General features: G+C 46.0%; 1 protein-coding gene across 1 annotated transcript in view; it reads left to right on the top strand.

Moving 5' to 3' along the window:
* Positions 1-18695, top strand: part of Mgat5 (alpha-1,6-mannosylglycoprotein 6-beta-N-acetylglucosaminyltransferase) — a 281270-nt gene that overhangs the window by 205081 nt on the left and 57494 nt on the right. Inside the window, exon 12 of the mRNA XM_028771515.1 lies at positions 1966-2099. Coding sequence (XP_028627348.1) covers positions 1966-2099 — 134 coding nt within the window. The remainder of the gene's footprint in view (positions 1-1965; positions 2100-18695) is intronic.

The following is an 18695-nucleotide window of genomic DNA, read 5'->3' as shown; positions in this document are numbered from 1 at the left end:
AAGCATCCGAAGGTGAATGGCTGAAATTACAGAATGTGGTTTGCACTGAACAGCCAGGCTCCAGTACTGGGGGAGTTTGCTTCTGTGTCATTTATGCTGGTTTTCTGAGTCAGACTAAACAAGGGTTGCTTCCTTTCTTATCAGCCATGTGTGACCTTCACTGAGCCATCACCCGACAAGCTGAAATTTATCTGAACAAGATGAGAGGTAGAGTTGATGAGGGTTGCTATTTAATCAAGAGAGAATTGTTTTCTGATCAGATAGCCCCCTCCTGGTGAAACATACTTGAAAATCATGGAGGGCTGAGGCAGTGACTCCAGTTGTTAAACTGATAGCCACAGGAAAACTTGAATTCAATTCCTAGAACCCATATAGACAGCCAGGCGTGATGTCACACGCTTGAAACCCAGCACTTGGGAAGCAGAGAAAGGAAGTTCACTAGGTTCACTGCCAGGCAGTCTACCTAGTCAGTGAACCTAGTAAGGGATCCTGTCTCAAAAACAAAGTAGACAGCTCCTGAAGAATGGCACCTGAGGTGTCCTCTGACCTCCACACATGCAGACATGAAACGTGCGTGCCTGCAAAGACACACACACATACACTCACACACACTCACACATGCATGCACACAATATTTCAAAACCTATAGTCACAAAATACAAATGTTCTTGGCTGCTGTGGTGTAGCTTCTCACTTGGGTACATGGTGAAGTTGTAGAACCCATAGGTAGGGTCGGCCAGAGAAAAAAATCCTTCTCTTCTTCTAGAGTAGTCTACCCTATACACATCCCAGCTTTGAAGGACTTGGCTTTTAGAGAGGTTTGTACTCCAGAGACCCTCGCTTTTTGTTTGGTCTTCAGTTCACACATCTGTCCAGTGTAACCCCAACGGCAATCATGCCAGGCTAATGGTTAGAGTTGCTTAAGGAGACCTGTTCTTGTTGCTAGGTGGTGGTGGCTCATGCCTTTAATCCTAGCACTCTGGAAGCAGCGGCAGGCAGATATCTGTGAGTTCAAGGCCAGTCTAGTCTACAAAGCAAGTTTCAGGACAGCCAGGGCTGCATAGTGAAACCCTGCACCAAAATGCAGTGTGTGGCTATTGTGTAGGCACCTTAGCCTGTACTTACCAAGCCAAGATGGCTAAGATGTCATCAAGCTATGAACCCCATGGGACAGCCATTGTTTACACAATCCATATTTGACTATGATAGTGTAGTCCATGATTGTACATCTCGTGTGTGTGCATGTGTGTGTGTATGGGACGTTTATTATTTTCAATGACTTCCTTACTAGTTTATCTATCTATCTATCTATCTATCTATCTATCTATCTATCTATCTATCTTAAGGCAGGGTCTCTCAGTGAACCTTGAGTTTATCTTTTTCCACTAGCCTGGCTGGCCAGAGAGGCCCTGGGATCTGCCTGACTCCCCACCAGTGCTAGGATTACAGATACACACCATCACACCCAGCCTCCTCTCTGCATGCAATAATAGAACTCAGGTGCCCGAGTGTGTAGCAAGTGCCTTCCTCCTCTCCCCTGACTGAACCATCTCAACCTGATCACACTCTAACTGCCAGGCTTAGCCCCAGCACCTCACTTAATATTTTCAGACAGTCTCTCACTGAATCTGGAGCTCAGATATTGGGCTGTGCTGGCTCCTCCCACCCCCTCCCTGACCCCCCGCTGCCCAGCTCAGCCATCTCCCCCAGCCCCTGTACATCTTTTCTCTGAGAATAAGCCACAGTGGAGGTGAGATTGTAGTTCAGACTGCTTGGTTTTTATTTACCAAAACAAGATGGTAAACACAGCTGGGATCAGAGTTAACTGTGAGCTCCTGGTTGAGGCAGAACCAAATGTAGAGCAAATGAACCAGTGGGTCAGCACTGGCCTATGTTTTCTGTAATGCCTCTGCTGCTCTGTGCCTGCTACCCGCTCACAGCCCTGTCTTTTGCTTTCCACATCAGCTCATACCCCAGACAACAGCTTTCTGGGCTTCGTGGTCGAGCAGCACCTGAACTCCAGCGACATCCACCACATTAACGAGATCAAAAGGCAGAACCAGTCCCTTGTGTATGGCAAAGTGGATAGTTTCTGGAAGGTGAGTCAGCCCGCCTGCGTGTCGAGCTCTCTGAGAGGAAGCTTGTGAGGTAATTTAATTTCACTTTGATCCGGGGAGTAATCAAGCCAAATGCCCAGGGCTTATGCCCACTAGACATTAATAGAAGTGTTGAGGGTTTTGGTTGCTCTAGTGCTCTGGCATCTTAACTGAGGCTGGGGTTGCTTGTCTCTTCTTACAACAACTCTAATCCCAAACTTTTTACTTCTTTGCATGTTAGAAGTGAGACATAGGCTAGAGAGTGACTGAGTGGGGAACGTGCTCTTTCAGCAAGCATGAAGACTTGAACTCATCCCTAGCACCACACAAAAAGTCGGGCATTGTGGCACATGCTTGCAACCCCAGCAGTGCTAGGTAGATGCAAAGGATCCCTAGGGGACTCTGGTCAGCCAGTCTAGCTGAATCAGCAAGCTCAGTATGAAACATGCCTTAAAAAATTGCCGGGGAAGCATGGTTTAGAAGGTTACAGGTCTCTTTATATATAATGTATTAGCCACAGAGAGCCAATCTTGTAACCTTAAAAAATATTTGAAGGATAGATATCCCCATGACCTTCAAACATACTTCTTCCTAAATGTCCAGTAAAACTCTTCTTGGGATAATCATAGCTATGATCTCACGCTTTGTGTCTCCTCCATGAAAGAAGTTAGAAACTGGCCCTTAAGGGCATCTGTAATGTGCCCAGCTAGGAAGACTAGTTCTTTTTTCTGATAACATGTTCAGAAAGTGAGGTGTTACCCACCCTTTAGCTCTGCAATTCTGACTATATTACAAGAGCAAGGAAGCCGGTACAGGGTTTTTCTCCCCACATGTATTCATTTCTTTGTATGTGAGTGAATGATGTATGCATGCATGTGTGTGAGTGAGTGAATGACATATGCGTGCATGTGTGTGAGTGAATGACATATGCATGTATGTGGAGGTCAGAGAACATCTTACAGAAGCAGTCAGTTCTTTCCTTCTACCATGTAAGTTCTAGGTTCTTGAGATCAAACTCAGGTTGCCAGGCTTAGTGGCAAGTACCTTCATGGACTAAGCCATCTTGCTGGTCCAACTGGCTATTATAGACACTGATTTATTCCCAGGTAATGCTCTATTATAGAAAGCTAAATTTTGTACACTGTAGTATAATAGTTCTCAACTAGGGACTGTGTCACTGCCTCCAACCTCCAGAGGGCGACCTGGCAATGCCTCCAGATAATTTTGATTGTCATGTCTGGGTGATGGTAGTACCATCCAATGGGTGTGGGTTAGGGATATTGTATGTATCCTACAGGCTTAGGAAGGCTCCCAGCATAATTATCTGTCATACATTGACAGTGATCCCAAGACAGGGGATCCCTGCAGTCATAAAATAAAAGGTTATTCCTTATGTGTTCGCAAGCTGAGTATTCTTAACTAAAAGTTTTGAATTCCAAAATACTTGGTACCAACATCATGCTGGGAGGTGTCAGGGATGGGAGAATTCACCCCAGCACCATGTGATAGGTGACAGTCTAAACTCAAAACTGCAGGAAATGATTCTCATCCTGTGTGTATATAAAAAGCGTGTGTTGTGAATTGAAAGTGAATTCCCATGGGCTCATGTGATGTGTTGATACCAAGCTGGTGATATTATTTTGGGAGATTTTGTCACCTTTAGGAGGTGGGGCCTCCCTAAAGGAGATAGGTAATCAGGGGAAGGCCTTGAGGATTTACAGCCTTGCCCTACTTCCTGTTCATAATCTCTGCTTTCTGACTAGACACTACACAGCCTAAGCCAGTCTAGTAATATTTAGTATATAGACCAGGCTGACCTCAAACTCTTTAACAGTCCTCTTACCTCTACCTCTCAAATTGCTGGGATTATAGATGTTGAGGTAAGGACCTCCTGAGAGCCACCATGACCAGCCTTGTTATTTTGAAACAGGGTCTTTCCGTATTATCTAGGCTGACCTTCTGCCTTAGTCACTGGTTCGGGAATTCAAACCACATACCTAGCCCTTGGCTCATTTTTCCCCCCACAGGACTCCTCAGTAGGGTTTCTATGATGATCACATGAATTAATAAATATAAGTTGTGTAGTGCAGCTCACAGCATAACTAATGTTGCTACTACTGGTATCATTGTTGGGCCAGTTAAAAATTGCCATGGTGAGAACTGGTTCTCAGACTGCTGTGGGAGAGTGGTCAAGCCTGTGAGCACCTGGTAAATGCAAGCAGCCTGCAAGAGACTTGGCTGCCCATTTTTAAACTGTGTCAACAGTCGGTGCACCCGAGCCCATGCAGAGTCTGGCCTATTATCTGTTTTTGTAAACAACATGTTATTGGAAAACAGCCATGCCTACTCTTTGTCGGTGGACGCTTTTGTACTAAAATGGTATCATTGAGTAATTATAGCAAAGCGAGCTGACCTACAGAGGGAACAGTGTTTACTGTCTGCCCTTTCCTGGACCACTTTGCTCTGCTCTGAACTCTATGTTGTCCTGGGCAAACCCAGTCTCCATCAGAGAATGCGTTTACCCAGCCTTTCTATCTCCTTAGCCGCCCCTTCCCTCCCCCTCCTCTCTTCCCCTCTCCTTTTCTCTCTCCCCTCTCTCCATCCCACCTCTCTCTGTACGTGGATGCATAAGGGACGCATGCACATACACGTGTGGAGGCCAGGAGACAACCTTAGCTGTCATCCCTTAAGCTCTCCACCTCAGTTTCTTAAGGCAGTCTCACACAAATTCCAGTAGGCTGGCTGTCTGCTCAGCGAGCTCCAGAAATCCGACTATCTCCACCTCCCCAGGACTGATGTGTTTACAAGGGTTTCACTGTGTCCAGCTTTTTTATGTAGGTTCTGGGTGGTCAACACGGGTCGCCATGCTCCCAAGGAAAATATTTTATTGACTGAGCTATTCTCCAAAACTCATTGTGGGGCTCTTCACTATGGTGGTGAATCACTTGTTTGTGGAGAAGTGTAGCAAGATGTCAGTAAAATTCAGCTGACTCTGAAGAAAAACCTCCACGCTCAAAGACTGACATCTAGCTGGCTCCTTTTCTAGGCTTCAGTGAAATGACTAATACATTGTTCTAGTTTGGTTTCTGTTGTTGTGATAAAACACTGGCCAAAAACAACCTGAAGGAGGAAAGGATTTATTTGACTTATGGGTTACCGTCTGTCACTGAGGGAAGCCAAGACAGACCTGAAACAGACTGTTGAGGAATGCCACTTACTTTCTGGCTTCCTTCCTCTGGCTTGCTCAGCTACCTTCCTCCTACAGCTCATGTCTACCTACCTAGGGATGGTACTGCCTACAGTGGGGTGGGTCTTCCTGCATGACAGCAGTTAAAAAAATGTCTCACAGATGAGGCCACCAGGAAATTGGATGGAGACAATTCTTTCTTCCCAGTAATATTGAGGTTTGTGTCAAGCTGGCTTTGGTCAGTGGAGGATGTAGATACCTCAGTGGTAAATGCTCTGGATTAAATTCTCAGCACATGCTAGACTCTATGTTCCATCTCCAGCATTATGACTGTTTGTGGACGTGTTTCCACTTCTTAGAGCCCTTCATAGCCATGAATGAAGGTGGTGCATGCTGACGTCTTTTTCTTTTGTTCATCCTTAATAATGATGGACCCACATGGCCAGTCTGTTCAAATGGCAGAGCCAGGGTCAGGGCTCCGCCCTCCTCTCTTGACTCCACTCCTTGTCCCTTTCACGACATACAAAGTAGTGTTCCAGAGTTATACAGGCAATCAACCTGTGTAACCTGAGCATCTAGCAGGAGCCCGGGGTTAATATTAGCATAGCCAATAAACCACTGCTCCCTGCCGCTTACCTCCCTGGTGGCCAAATCAGCAAGAGCCTTACAGCTCTTCTGAGTGAATAACTCCACAGGAGTCATTCACATCGTTTTCTGTTTCGGATCCCAGGGCCTGTCTCGCTGCAACCATATTCTGACTGGCAACAAGCAAAGAAAACTCACTTGAATGTGGAAAGCTTCTTAGAGACCTCTGAGGTTATAGCTGAAAGCACACACATTCAGCTCCAACCAATAACGTGCCCCTTCCCTAAATGGGGCAGGATAATATCCATAAATGGACCATAACACACACATTCTCTGTGTGTATGTGTCTCTCTGTCTCTGTCTGTCTGTCTGTCTGTCTGTCTGTCTGTCTGTCTGTCTCTCTCTCTCTCTCTCTCTCTCTCTGGCACATGCACAAACACACACACACACACACACAGCTTCTCTAACCCATTCTCAATATATAACAGCCAGAGGAGCTTCTTCAAATATGGAATAGGGGGTTTGGGAGATGGGTCAGTTGTTAAAGCATTTACTGTACAAGCTTAAGGGTCTGAGTTCAGATCCCCAGTGCCCAGGTAAAAGCTGTGCAAGGTGGAACACACCTGCAATCCCAGCACTGGGAAGGCAGAGATGGACGATCCCAGGGCTCACTGCTCAGCTAGTCTAACCAAACTTCAGGTTCACCCTCATGTAGCCCAGGCTGGTCTCCAACTTCTATGTACCTAAAAGGATGACCTTGAACATGATCCTCCTGCCTCCACTTCCTGGGTACTAAAATGGCAATATTTCACTACTATACTTCATATATACAGTGCCGGAGATGAAACGCGGGGCATCCTGCATACTCGGCAAACAAGTACTGTACCACTTGAGCCACTAACTTACCCTGCCATGTATAATTATTAGCTGTGTTCTTTGGAACTCTAGCAGTACAATCAAAGACTGTATGAGCTATGAAAGACCAGCCACACTGTACTTAGCCCACCCTCCCAGAAACACCCTGGCATTCTGCAGTGATGATTGCAATATTTCAAAACAGTGAGAACATTGCTTTAAACAGCCAGAAATAAATCTGGAAAGAGGAAAGAAGTCTGGATGACCTCTGAGTTGGAGATAGAGTCCCATCCAAAGGACTATGTAATTATCTGGCTTGCTAATTGGGTCGACTCTGGCTTCATTGAAATGCAGGCAGAATTGGGAACTGGAGTCATTTGGAGAAATTCCATTTGATTTCATAGTAAGGATTAACTGCTTTTAATGCACGGTTTTAATGAACACCAAAGACCATTATAATTAGAGAATAGACTGAAATTCTTGAAAAGAATGCTTTTTTTCTGTAAGTAGGTTAACCCTGTGACCATACTTCCTTCTCACCAGATAACAGTGATAAACGAGGCAATTCCACAGCCACCTTATGTCAACCAAAGTGTATACATTAAGATAACAGGAATTGATTTTGTTGAGGCTGGTGAAGTCTAATGTTGTCATAGCCTTTTTTAAAAAAAAGATTTACTTTATTACTTTTCAAATTATATGTAAGTACATGTATTTATGTGTGGGTATGTGTACATGAAGCCCCGGGTGCCCCAGGAAGCCAGAAGAGAATTTTAGATCCCCTGGAGCTCCAGTTAAGGTGGCTATGAACCACCTAATATGGCTGTGCTGGCTAGTTTTATGTCAACTTGACACAAGGTATAATTATCTGAAAGTGGAGAACCTCAATTAAGAAACTGTAAATGATGCCATCCTGGGCTTGCGGTCCTGAGTTCTATAAGAAAACAGGCTGAACAAGTCATGAGGAGCAAGGCAGTAAGCAGCACTCCTCCATGGATTCTGCATCAGCTCCTGCATCCAGCTTGCTACCCTGTTGAAGTTCTTGGCCTGACTTCCTTTGATGATGAACTGTGAGGTGGAAGTATAAACCAAATAAACCCTTTTCTTCCCAACCTTGCTTTTGGCCATGGTGTTTCATCATACCAACAGTTACCCTGACTAAGACAATGGGTTCTAAAAACCAATTCAGATCCTCTGCAAGAGCAGTGAGTGCACTTCGCCATCGAGCCCTATCTCCTGCCCATCACAGCTCTTGATTCCAGTTCTAAACAAACAAACAAAAACAAAAAACAAAAAAACACTGTATAAAATGAAGATCCTCTCTAGTTTCTTGCCCTTGGATCAGCCAATCACAAAAACCTTGGCCGTGGTCCTTCAGACACTAGGCTTACCAGAAGCATAGGAATCCAAGGAGAAGGTAGAAGAAGGAATCCTTTTGAGGACAACCACTCACCAGACTGAGGTCTTTTGCATCCATTCTGTACCTGGCACACCAGAAAGTATGGCCCAGCGGTAGATTCTTCTAACTCAAGTAATAACTTGTGGTAATGGAAGAAAGTAATAGAGATAAGAGACAAAAGGAACTATCCAAAATGATAGTTGATTGGGTGAAGGTGCATGCTGCCACGCCCACAAGCTGGATTTGATCCCTGGAACCCATACGGTCAAAGGAGAGAACCAGCTACCTCAGCTTGTCCTCTGACCTCTGTACACACCATCCCTGCCCTCCCAGGTAAATGAGTGAATAAATAAATGGGAAAAAACAATGAATCCTCGTGAAATGGGGAAAATAACTCAGTCATTAAGTACTTTTTCTACAGGCAAGAGGACCAGAGTTCCAGACAAATGTAGACAGGAGTTGAGTGTGGAAGCACCTTTGTAATTCCAGCATCGGGGAGGCAGAGACAAGTGGATCCCAGCCTACTCAGGGAGTTCTTGGCTAATGAGAGACTCTGTCTCAAAAACAGAAGGTAGAGAGATCCGAGGATCAGTGCCTGAGGCCAATTGTGTCCTCCATGTACATGTGCACACACAACTACACACACCTACCACACAGGCACAGCCATAGTTACAGTGCAGAACTCTTAAAGGCTCTTACAAAATAGCCCTGACTGTGAGCTGATTGTAAGCCAGCCTGGGCTACATCCCACGCCACCCCAGGCACCTTCATATTTGCTGAGTATACAGTGTACAGACCAGTGAAGATCAGGCAACCTTTTCCCTCTCATATTCCTGATCATCTATTCTGATTCAGCAAGCCTCTGCTTCCATCTTAAAGAGCTCCTCGTCTGTTGGCAGAAGAACACATCGTCCCTAGTCTTTTCATCTGTCAGTCTGGAGATGCTGACTGTGGACAGTCTAGGGCAGCAAGAGGAGCCCTGGGCAGGAAAAGCAGACTTGACTGTGCTCTCAGCTGTCTGACCTTGCCTGAGACCGATCTCCTGGTCTCACCTTTTTCTTCTGTAAAATGACAGTTGCCTGTCTGCCTATTCTCTCCTATTCCCAGAGTCCATAATGCTAGAATCCAAAGTCCTCCTTGGCCTTGTCTAATTCTTTCAAAATCAGGGATAAGGAGGTAGTAGCCTAGCAGACAGCCTTGTGGGAATCAGAAATAGGACAGAGCTAGCTAGGAGACTGGGGGACTGGCAGAGGGCAGGAAGCGAGGCAGGTCAGGCGCAGAGTCCACAAAGCCAACTGCTCGGAAAGCATTTGTGAGTATAAGAGACTTAAGGGATGCCTTGACTGTAGGATTGTGTGGGTCTGCCAAGAATTTACTATGGGCCTCCAAGCTGAGGCTTAACATGTAGGATAAAGGAACCCTTCCCTGCCTATTTGAGAGCACCAGGCATTGTGCCATTCCTTGTGAGCACTCAGGGTATTGGTGCCCTGCCTCTTGTACCAGTGTACCCACTTGCAGACAGTGGGATTCCATCTTTTAATGAGGCCAGTTACTTTTGCTCCCTGTGTCCCTGAGTTCTTGTACAAAATGGGTAGAAACAATAGCGTATTTGTTAGGGGCTGAATGAGATTGCATGACTCGATAAATGGACTCATGCTTCATTTAGCCATGGGAGGACATTCTGAGAATGCACTGTTAGGTGGGCTCATCCTTGTACAGACAGCACAGAGTGTGTAAACTAACATGGCTGCAGTGTCAGCCAGTTGTACATGATACACGGGCCTCCATTATACAGCCAGTCCATGACAGAAATGCATGACAGCAAGTAAACATGTTCTAGCAATGCCTTCTCCTCCTTGATGTCTGTTGGTATTCTTACTACTGATAGGATTCTCAGGACTGAGGATGCAGCTCAGTTGAAAAGGTATTCACCTAGGATACACAAAGTCCTACATTCGATTCCCAGTACACACATAACTAGACATGATGGTGCACACCTGTAACACCAGCGTGTGGGAGATGGAAGCAGAAGATCATCTTTGGCTTGAACATTAGGACTTCAAGGCTATCCTGAGCTATGTGAAACTGTCTCAGGTAAATCATTCTATAGGAACAAATTAAATTAAAGTGCTTTTGGTCTGAAGGAATAAAATGTGGAGAGACTCAGAAACCTGTCATTTGAAGATGGATTGAAACTAGTTTGTTGACAAGGTGAGCAAGGTTTAACCAAGGTTGGGGTTGGTGAGGAAGGGACCTTACAGAGACAGACAGTAAGGTACCAAGCTGAAAAAGGAAAAAAAAATAATCATTGAGAGCCTCTAGGAACATCAGAGGCAGCTAAACTCAAGCTGAGAGCCACATGGGAAACCATCAAGTCCCTGCCTCTGTGACTGCAGACACATGGGCAGAGTCTCCAATACCAGAGCATTTGGTCTCTCTGGCTGGAAGGTCCCTGGCACCCCTCAGATTGTCCTTACAGAATGTGAGTGTCAGAGAGGTCAGCAAGGGTAGAGGGGGACCGAGGGAGCACTCTGCAAGGTCAAAGTTCACCCCAGGCTGGCACAGTCAAGGAAACATGTTGCCCACAGTGTGCTTTTCACACAACTGTGTGACATCTTCAGCCCTAGAGAGGCCGAATCCCACTCCCAGGTACTTATGTTTAACCAGCATAATATTTTTTTAAATTAAGAAATATGCCATTGGGAGACTGGGGGATGCTCACTGGGAAAGTGCTTGCTGTACAAGCATAAAGATCTGCAGTTTGATTTCCAGAACCTATAATAAAAAGTGGGGCATGGAGGCAAGTGTGTGTACGTCCAGCACATGGAGGTGGAGACAGTGGGATCTTTAGGGCTCTCTGGCTAGCCAGTCTATCCTCCAAAAGACCAAGTCTCAGATCCCAGTGAGAGATCCTGTCCCTGAAAATAAGATGATGATGATGATGATGATGATGATGATGATGATGATAAAAAACAACTCAAACAGCAAAACAAAAAGGAACTGTCAAAAGGACTAGAAAGGAGGAAGCAGGGTCAGCAGGGATGGGAGGAACCTAAAGGAGGGTGAAGGATATGAGTCATCAGAATGCATATATAACATATGCATAACACGTGTATAACATGTGTGTAACATGTATATAGCATGTATATAACATGTAACCAAAGAACTATTTAATACAGGTTGTAAAGGAAATGAAGGAACCAAAAATATATAAGGTGAATGGCACCCAAGGTTGTCTTCTGGCCATATACATGTACAAACCTACACAGAAAGGGACAGACAGTGGGATGCAGAGGAGGAAGAAAGGGAGGGGGTGGGGAAGGAGGGGGAGAGAGAAGAAAATAAGTCACTTGGAGAGGTTCATCAGAAACACTAAAAATCCAAGCTTATTTTGAAAAATCTGGACAATATATAGTTGTAACCACGTGAGTGTTTGGAACTAGCGAGTACTACTCCAGAGTCCAGAGACTGGGTTGTGCTTAGGGTGACAGCTCTTCTGAGGGTGCTGTCTCAGGTCTCCAGGGCTGGTCAGAATTTCATACCTGTTTGCGCTTTCAAAGCCTGAGGATATAGTTCAAGTAGAGCATTCGGGAGGCCCTGGGCTCCCTACCCAGCACCGTGCCCACAGCACACCTGCAATCTCAACACTTAGGAGGTGGAAATAGCAGGATCAAGGCCATCCTCAGCTACACAGCAAGATAAAGACCATCCTGAGCCACACAAAACTCTGTCTCAAATACAGGGCCAGTGAGATGCTGCAGCGGGTGAAGATGCGTTAGCCGGGCCTGAGTGCTTGAGTTCAGGCCTCCATCCCCCACGTGCTGAGAGAGAGAACTCATCTTCAAACTTTGTCATATCACCTCCCACACGCCTCCACCAGCACAAATAAGTAAATGTAATTATAATATTTAAAACCAAAATTATAAAAATAAAGAGTGCTTGCCCATTAACTCAGAGAGCTTCTGGTAGGAACTTCACAAGCCACAAAGCACTGTCATGGACTCCTGAACAAGTGTCCATCTCTGAGATGATAGAATGAAGCAGAGGAGACTCCAGACGAGATAGTCTCCCTTAAGGTGTGGATGGGGCTTTGGATACCCTGCCTTCTGCACAGATAGACTTGGGAGAGGCAGCGTAAGCTCCACGGCTTGCATGATGAATGGCAGAACTTAGGCTTTGTTCTGGGTGCTTAGGGGGTCAGCAGACCAGCCGCAGGAGCCAGTGTGACCCACTCCTCCACTGGCCATTGCTGCTCAGCTGTTCAGTGCTGAGCTGCTCTTCTAAGGAGCGTAAGCAGCCCTGTGTCAATCACTGAAGCTTGAAAATAAAAATCAAAACAGAAGAGCTGTGGGGGAGAAAAGGCCCTTGGTGGGCAGCAGAGAGCAGGCTCTGGAAGGCTTTTTCCAAAAGCCAAAACCAGCTTGAGAAGCAGGAGACTCAGGCTGCCAGCAAATATCCTGAGGATGGGGTGCTTCCAGAAGGTTCTCAGCCCTCCCCCTCCCCCACACATACTCTAATAGCCCTAGGATATGTTCATTCTTAGCTCTTAGTAAACACAGCTGTTGTGACTGTAATCTACCCAGAGGCTCTCACCATTACTCTAGTTCTAACAATTTGGCGGCTGATGTGGGAAGAATGGCGTGGATAGAGTAAAGGGCTTTCTCTCAGTGGAGGGAGGGCACTGGGAGCTGGCCACACAGGATACAGAGTACAGCAGCATAGAGAGTCCATATGAGTGTGCAGAACCTGTGCTTCCCAAGGAAGTGGAGGAGACAGACATAGGTCCCAAATGGTGACTGGGGAGCCTGCTGTCCAGGTGATTATAAAAGAAAACCAGAGAACTTACACAGGAAATGTTGTTAAAGCACTTAAGGGGCTTGGAGAGATGGCCCCATCAGTAAAGCTCTTTCCATACAAGCTTGAGGACCTAAAGACCCAGAATCCACATGAAGAGGCCAGACATAGCAGCATACTCTTACAATCCCAGGGAGGCTCACAGGCTAGCCAGGCTAGCCTGCTCACTGAGTGCCAAGCTGGTGGATAATAAATAAACAAATAAACACCGTGGATGATGCTTAAGGAAAAACCCTTGGAGTTGTGGTCTGGTTTCCAAACACATACGTTCACATGTGTACATGTAGATATGTGCATGCACATGTGGTCTGCAGGGTTGTTTTCATCCATTGTAGAAAGTGAAGATGATTCTGTAGGATGCTGGATCCAAAATGCCTCTGAATCTACTGTGCTCTGGTAGCCACGGTCCTCTGAATAGGACATGCATATAACCATGTTGATATTTCCCGTCCAGTTGGATTAAGGGTATCCAGGGTTTTTTTTATTATTGTTTTGTTTGTTTATTTTGTTGTTGTTGTTGTTTGGCTTCTGTAAACCACACTGAACAGTTGATTTGGGCCACATAGTAAATCCAGGGGTGGCCAACCCAAAGCCTCCAGGCTGTGAGGACGTGCTTGTGTTTTCTTTTATGTGGCTCTTTATCTACACGTTTTAAAACATCTCATCATCTTTTAAGTCAGTCTTGGCTTTAGATTGGACAGCGTTCACAGGTGCTCTGGGCTACAGGCTCAGTGTATAAAACTTAGGCGGAGAAAACCTGAGGATCTGGGTCCAGACCCATAGTGAGGTAGGCCAGGCAGTATAAATCTGCCATCCTAGCGCCTGAAGGTAGAGACGCATGGCTCACTGGAGCTCACTGGCCTGCTAACCCAGTTAGGGAGCACCAGGTTCAGTGAGAATCCTGGTCTCAAAAGAATAAGCTAGACACCAATAAAGAAAACTTCCTGAAGTTCGTCTTGGGCCTTCATTCTTGCACCACGCCCATGCCCCACCACACTCACAGGAATACCATGATAGAAGTTCTTGGAGACTCCTAACCCTTCAGCACTCAGGAATTTAGCCCGTGTAGCAAAATCACAGCAGCAAGAAGGAAGCAGAGGGCTGGCTTTCTGCTTGCATCTTGTAGATTTTGTTTCTTTGTTTTGTTTTGTTTTGTTTTGTTTTGTTTTGTTTTGTTTTGTTTTGTTGGAAGAATTGGCACCTAAAGAAAGGGCTTCTCCTACCAGCCAGAAAGGTATAGGAGTCATATTTATGTAGAAATTCAAATCATGAAATTTGCCTATACTGTAGAACCTAGAGCCATGTCATCAAGCCCTTGGAACAGGTCCCGCAAGGACAGAACCTACTGATAGAGTTTTATGTTTGCATATATATAATATATATATAAGATTTGACAGTGTGGGCTGTTTGTTGGGAGCAGAATCCATTGATTTATTACCAGAAGTATGGTGACATTGAGAAATAATGATAAAGCAATTTAGAAAATATTTTTGAATGTAATAACATCCATGCTTCTAAAGTTGTATTTAGCATCTATGTGCAATTTTATGCTTAAATAAAAATTATATAGGCAGCATATGCTCATGAATTCTGGCTGCGGCTGTGCAGACCTATGTACTGAATGAGCCCATCTGTCCTAGAGATGAGCCAGAACCCTGATCTCCTCAGAGAAGGATGGAGCTCTGGGGGAGCCTGGAGTTAACCCTACTGTATAGAAATGTTTTAAGAGAGGCTGCCCTTAGCTTCTTCCTTCTTTGAGACTCTTTCTTACTAGAGCAGGGTCCTCCAGAGATGATCAAGCTAATGTCCAAGTGTTCTTAGTACGCCAGGTGAGGTCATCACAATGGTTCTGGAGGACTATAAAGCTCAGCTTTAAAGGACAACCAAAGTGGGTAAGATAAAGAGGTAGCAGAGTCAGTAAAGTATGTGCTCACCAACATGTAGACCTCAGCTTGACCCCCTAGAAGCCACCTAAAAAGCTGTGTGCCATGGGCACATGGGGGAGGCAGAAACAGAGATATTTGGGGTTAGCCAGCCAGTCAGCCAGCCAACCTAATCTACTTGATGAGTTCCAAATCAGTGAGAGACCCTGTCTCAAAAAAAAAAAGTCATGGTGGGCTTCACATGAGGAAGATATCTGTTGTGGGACTGTGGCCTTCAAAGGCCCCTGCACATGTGTACCTACACACAGGAAGATGCATGCACATACACCTGAGGCCGGTGGAGGCTAAGGCTGTCACAGGGGTAAGATATGAATTGAAGTGTAGCGTATAACTACTGCCTTGGTCTGAGGGAAATGGACTTTCAGCTGTTACTTCTCATCCACATCTACCTGGCTCGCTCTCTAAATCCCAATAGCTTGGACAGGTTTTGAGGAAAGGGCTCCTACCATCAAAAATCTTCATGTTCCTCCATGTGTGTCTGTCTATCTGTCTCTTCACTCCTGATTTCTGAGGCAGAGGGGACTCTAACAGCTCCTTCAAGAGACCTGGCCATTGTGAATGCTGCTGGACTATCAAGCGTATCCCAGCAGGTGGCATGGACTTAATTCTAACTCAGCCCTTGACTAGATCCCTGTGATGCCTGCACCCCTCTGCTCACAGCAAGGCCCTAGAAACACTGTATATCCCCTGGCCCGGATGAGCAAGCATGCCAGTATTTGCTCTCTGCCATTGGGCTCCAAATCTATCCTAAATCTCTGTGAAAAATGGTTGTGGCATGGGGAAATGTTTGTCCTTTGCAGCTGACACTAGAGCTTCTTTGCCTGAAGAGGCACTGAGAAGGCACTTCCGGGATATGGTGATTTGGTGCCTAATTCACTAGTAGCTCTTGTAGCTTAAAGGTTGAGGGAGGGAGAAAGGGCAGGCAGGCAGGCTGGGGAATATGAGGTCAGAGCTTTAGTGTAAGCTTAAGAGTATGTGTGAAGCAGAAGTTAAGAGAGGTTCATCTTCTGAAATTCCTCTCTAGTTGCCTTCACCAGAGGCCCCCACAAGCATCTGTAGAATCCCAGATCAAGATTATGTAGCAGTTACAAGAAGAGGCCTTAAGGCTTGGGAAACTGCTCATTCCATAAAGTGTTTGCGCAGATTGGAGGACCTGGGCTCCATCCCCAGACCTGCTTAGAAAGCCCATTCAGAAACCTGGTCCACTCTAATCCTCCTGCCCTAATGGAAAGATAGGACTCCCCAGAGACGAAGTCAGCCAACCTGCTTTACTCATTAGAGACCCTGTCTCAAAACCGGGTGGAAAGCCAGGGCTGACCCAGGGACTTCATGTACACACTATGGCACGCTACACATGCACACAGGCACACAGGCACACACACACACACACACACACACACACACACACACACACACACAGGAGTTTTAAGTGGAGGTTTAGAGACAGAACAGGATGTGTTTCCAAGTCCTATTACCAACTTCCTGTGAAGTATTTCCTCTAGCATTTGCTGTGTTTAAACTGGGGGGCCCTTGCATACAGTGGGTTTTCTGACTTTCTTAAGACAATGGTGATGGATCAGGCCTGCCACACAGGCATGGTTAAATAGGGGTCTCTGTTAAGGTGTCTGGGCTCCCCATGCAGACTGGGCTTGCTGTCATTTACCCCTCTCTCTAAATCCTCCCGGTTGCGTGTAACTGCCCACCCTTTCCCCAGCCTCTCCCAGCTTGCTCTCCCATTCTGTCTCCTGCACTTCCTCATCCCCTGCTCTAGCCATCTTCTCTTTGGCTCCTCTCAGCTCTGCCCCTGTGCATTGAGACTCTATGCTGTAATGAATTAGCAATGGTCTGGCGATGCCGTTGTGAAATATTATGCCCAGGGCCTTTCAGAAATGGCATATATCTGTTCTAAATAGTCTGTTATCTTTCTGGGACTTGTTCTTACTCCCTCCCTAGAATCAAGTATTTCCTTCCAGTTTGATTCTTTCAAGAATAAAATAAGAGACAAGTATTGCTGTGGCTGTGACCCAAAAGATGGATGAGTCATGGCTTAGCCACAGAGCTGGCAGTGTAAGCTCCTCGCCCTGGTGAGGAGACATCTGTAACTTTCTAGAACTTCCCACCGCCAGCTGGATCTGGGATGCAAAGACTGTTTCCTGTACACACACACACACAGAGAGAGAGAGAGAGAGAGAGAGAGAGAGAGAGAGGAAGGAGGAGGAAGAGGAGGAGGAGGGGGAGGAGGAGGGAGGGAGGGAGATTGGGGGGCAGTGAGGCAATGAGGCACAGAGGCAGGGACAGCCCACCAGCCTCACTATGTGCAAGTGGTACTCCTCCTGATGGAGTCAGGACTCCTGCCCTGAGGCCACATGGACTGGGCTGTGGGCTTTCTGAAGACAAGGCTTGGATTGGTCATACTCACATCGCCATCCCCCAGTACCCAGCCAAACCCAGGCCAGGGGAAACACACAATGAGTATCTCCAGAGAATAAAATGCAAATATTCAAATATAACTGGGCCAAGTCGTGGGTGGAACATGAGAGCTATGCCAACCCCTTTCTGTAAACACTCAAGGCTTTCCACCCAAAGGGTCAGAAAGAGCCGGCGGTTTACATCTTAGAATTGTGTTCTTATGGAGAAGAGATGAGGTTATATGGGCTTCACCTGTCTTCTTGCCCTGTGTCTGAGGGGCAGGCTTTGTCGAGGCAGTTTTGTTTGTATTAAAAAAAAAAAGACATTTATGGTATGTAAGTCATAGGACTGTAGCAATAATATAGTCCAGAAGCGTTTGCTGTAGTATGTAGTATTTCTGTTCAGGTTCTCAGAAATGTTTTCTGTGAGCTTCCTTCCCCTCCTTCCCCTCAGACAAGGACAGTGTCTGTACAGTTCCTGCCCTGTTACTATCACAGAAACCTGGGCCTGGGTGACGTGAAAAGAAAGGAGGTTTATTTCACTCACAGTTCTGGAGAGTCCAGAGCTTTTGCTCAGCTCAGGTGAGATGGCAGGTGACCTCCTAAGAGCAACAGGACAGTTGTGTTAGTGAGACAACACATGGTGAGACAGGAAGCTAGGAAGACCCTTTGATCATATTCTCTCTCTCTCTCTCTCTCTCTCTCTCTCTCTCTCTCTCTCTCTCTTTCTCTCCTCTAGTGGAGACTACAGGAGTCCCATGAAAACTGCAGATATCTCTTTGTAAGCCACTCTCCTTGGGTCATAGCTGCCCTCCACACTCCACCCCTGGACATAACTGCCTCTCATGCTCTACTCCTGGAAGCTCACACAACCTCTCAGGGGCTAAGATTCCACATTAACCTTCCAAACCACACCAGCCTCCAGACCAGAGATGTTTATCATTACAGAAGGGATTGTGAGATCATTTCCTGACCAGTTCATCCCACATCTGTTCCTAACCCACCAACTTCCTTGAATTTCACCTGCTGAACAGATATGAGGAGACCTCACAAGTCTGAACATTGTAAACCAGAAGCGTGCACGCTGCATTTTCCTGCTGCACATAGTCTTCCAGAGCTGGTAACTGTGGCTGTTGCTACTGTTTGTATCTGAAATAGCCACAGACGCCCCTGTATTAAAGACTAAGTTTCCAACCTGTGGTGCTATGTGTGATGACGTCATTGAGGGGACTATTGAGGATCCTGAGCACGGCATTTGGAAGGTTGCAGGTAACTGAAGAACCTTCTGGGTGATCGCTTCTGTACAAACTTAGGTTGTATCGATAGATAGATAGATAGATAGATAGATAGATAGATAGATAGATAGAT

Source organism: Grammomys surdaster, unplaced genomic scaffold (genome assembly GCF_004785775.1).
Source record: "Grammomys surdaster isolate TR1022 unplaced genomic scaffold, NIH_TR_1.0 208, whole genome shotgun sequence".
NCBI classification, from domain to species: Eukaryota; Metazoa; Chordata; class Mammalia; order Rodentia; family Muridae; genus Grammomys; species Grammomys surdaster.
This window is presented reverse-complemented; position numbering and strand designations above follow the sequence as displayed.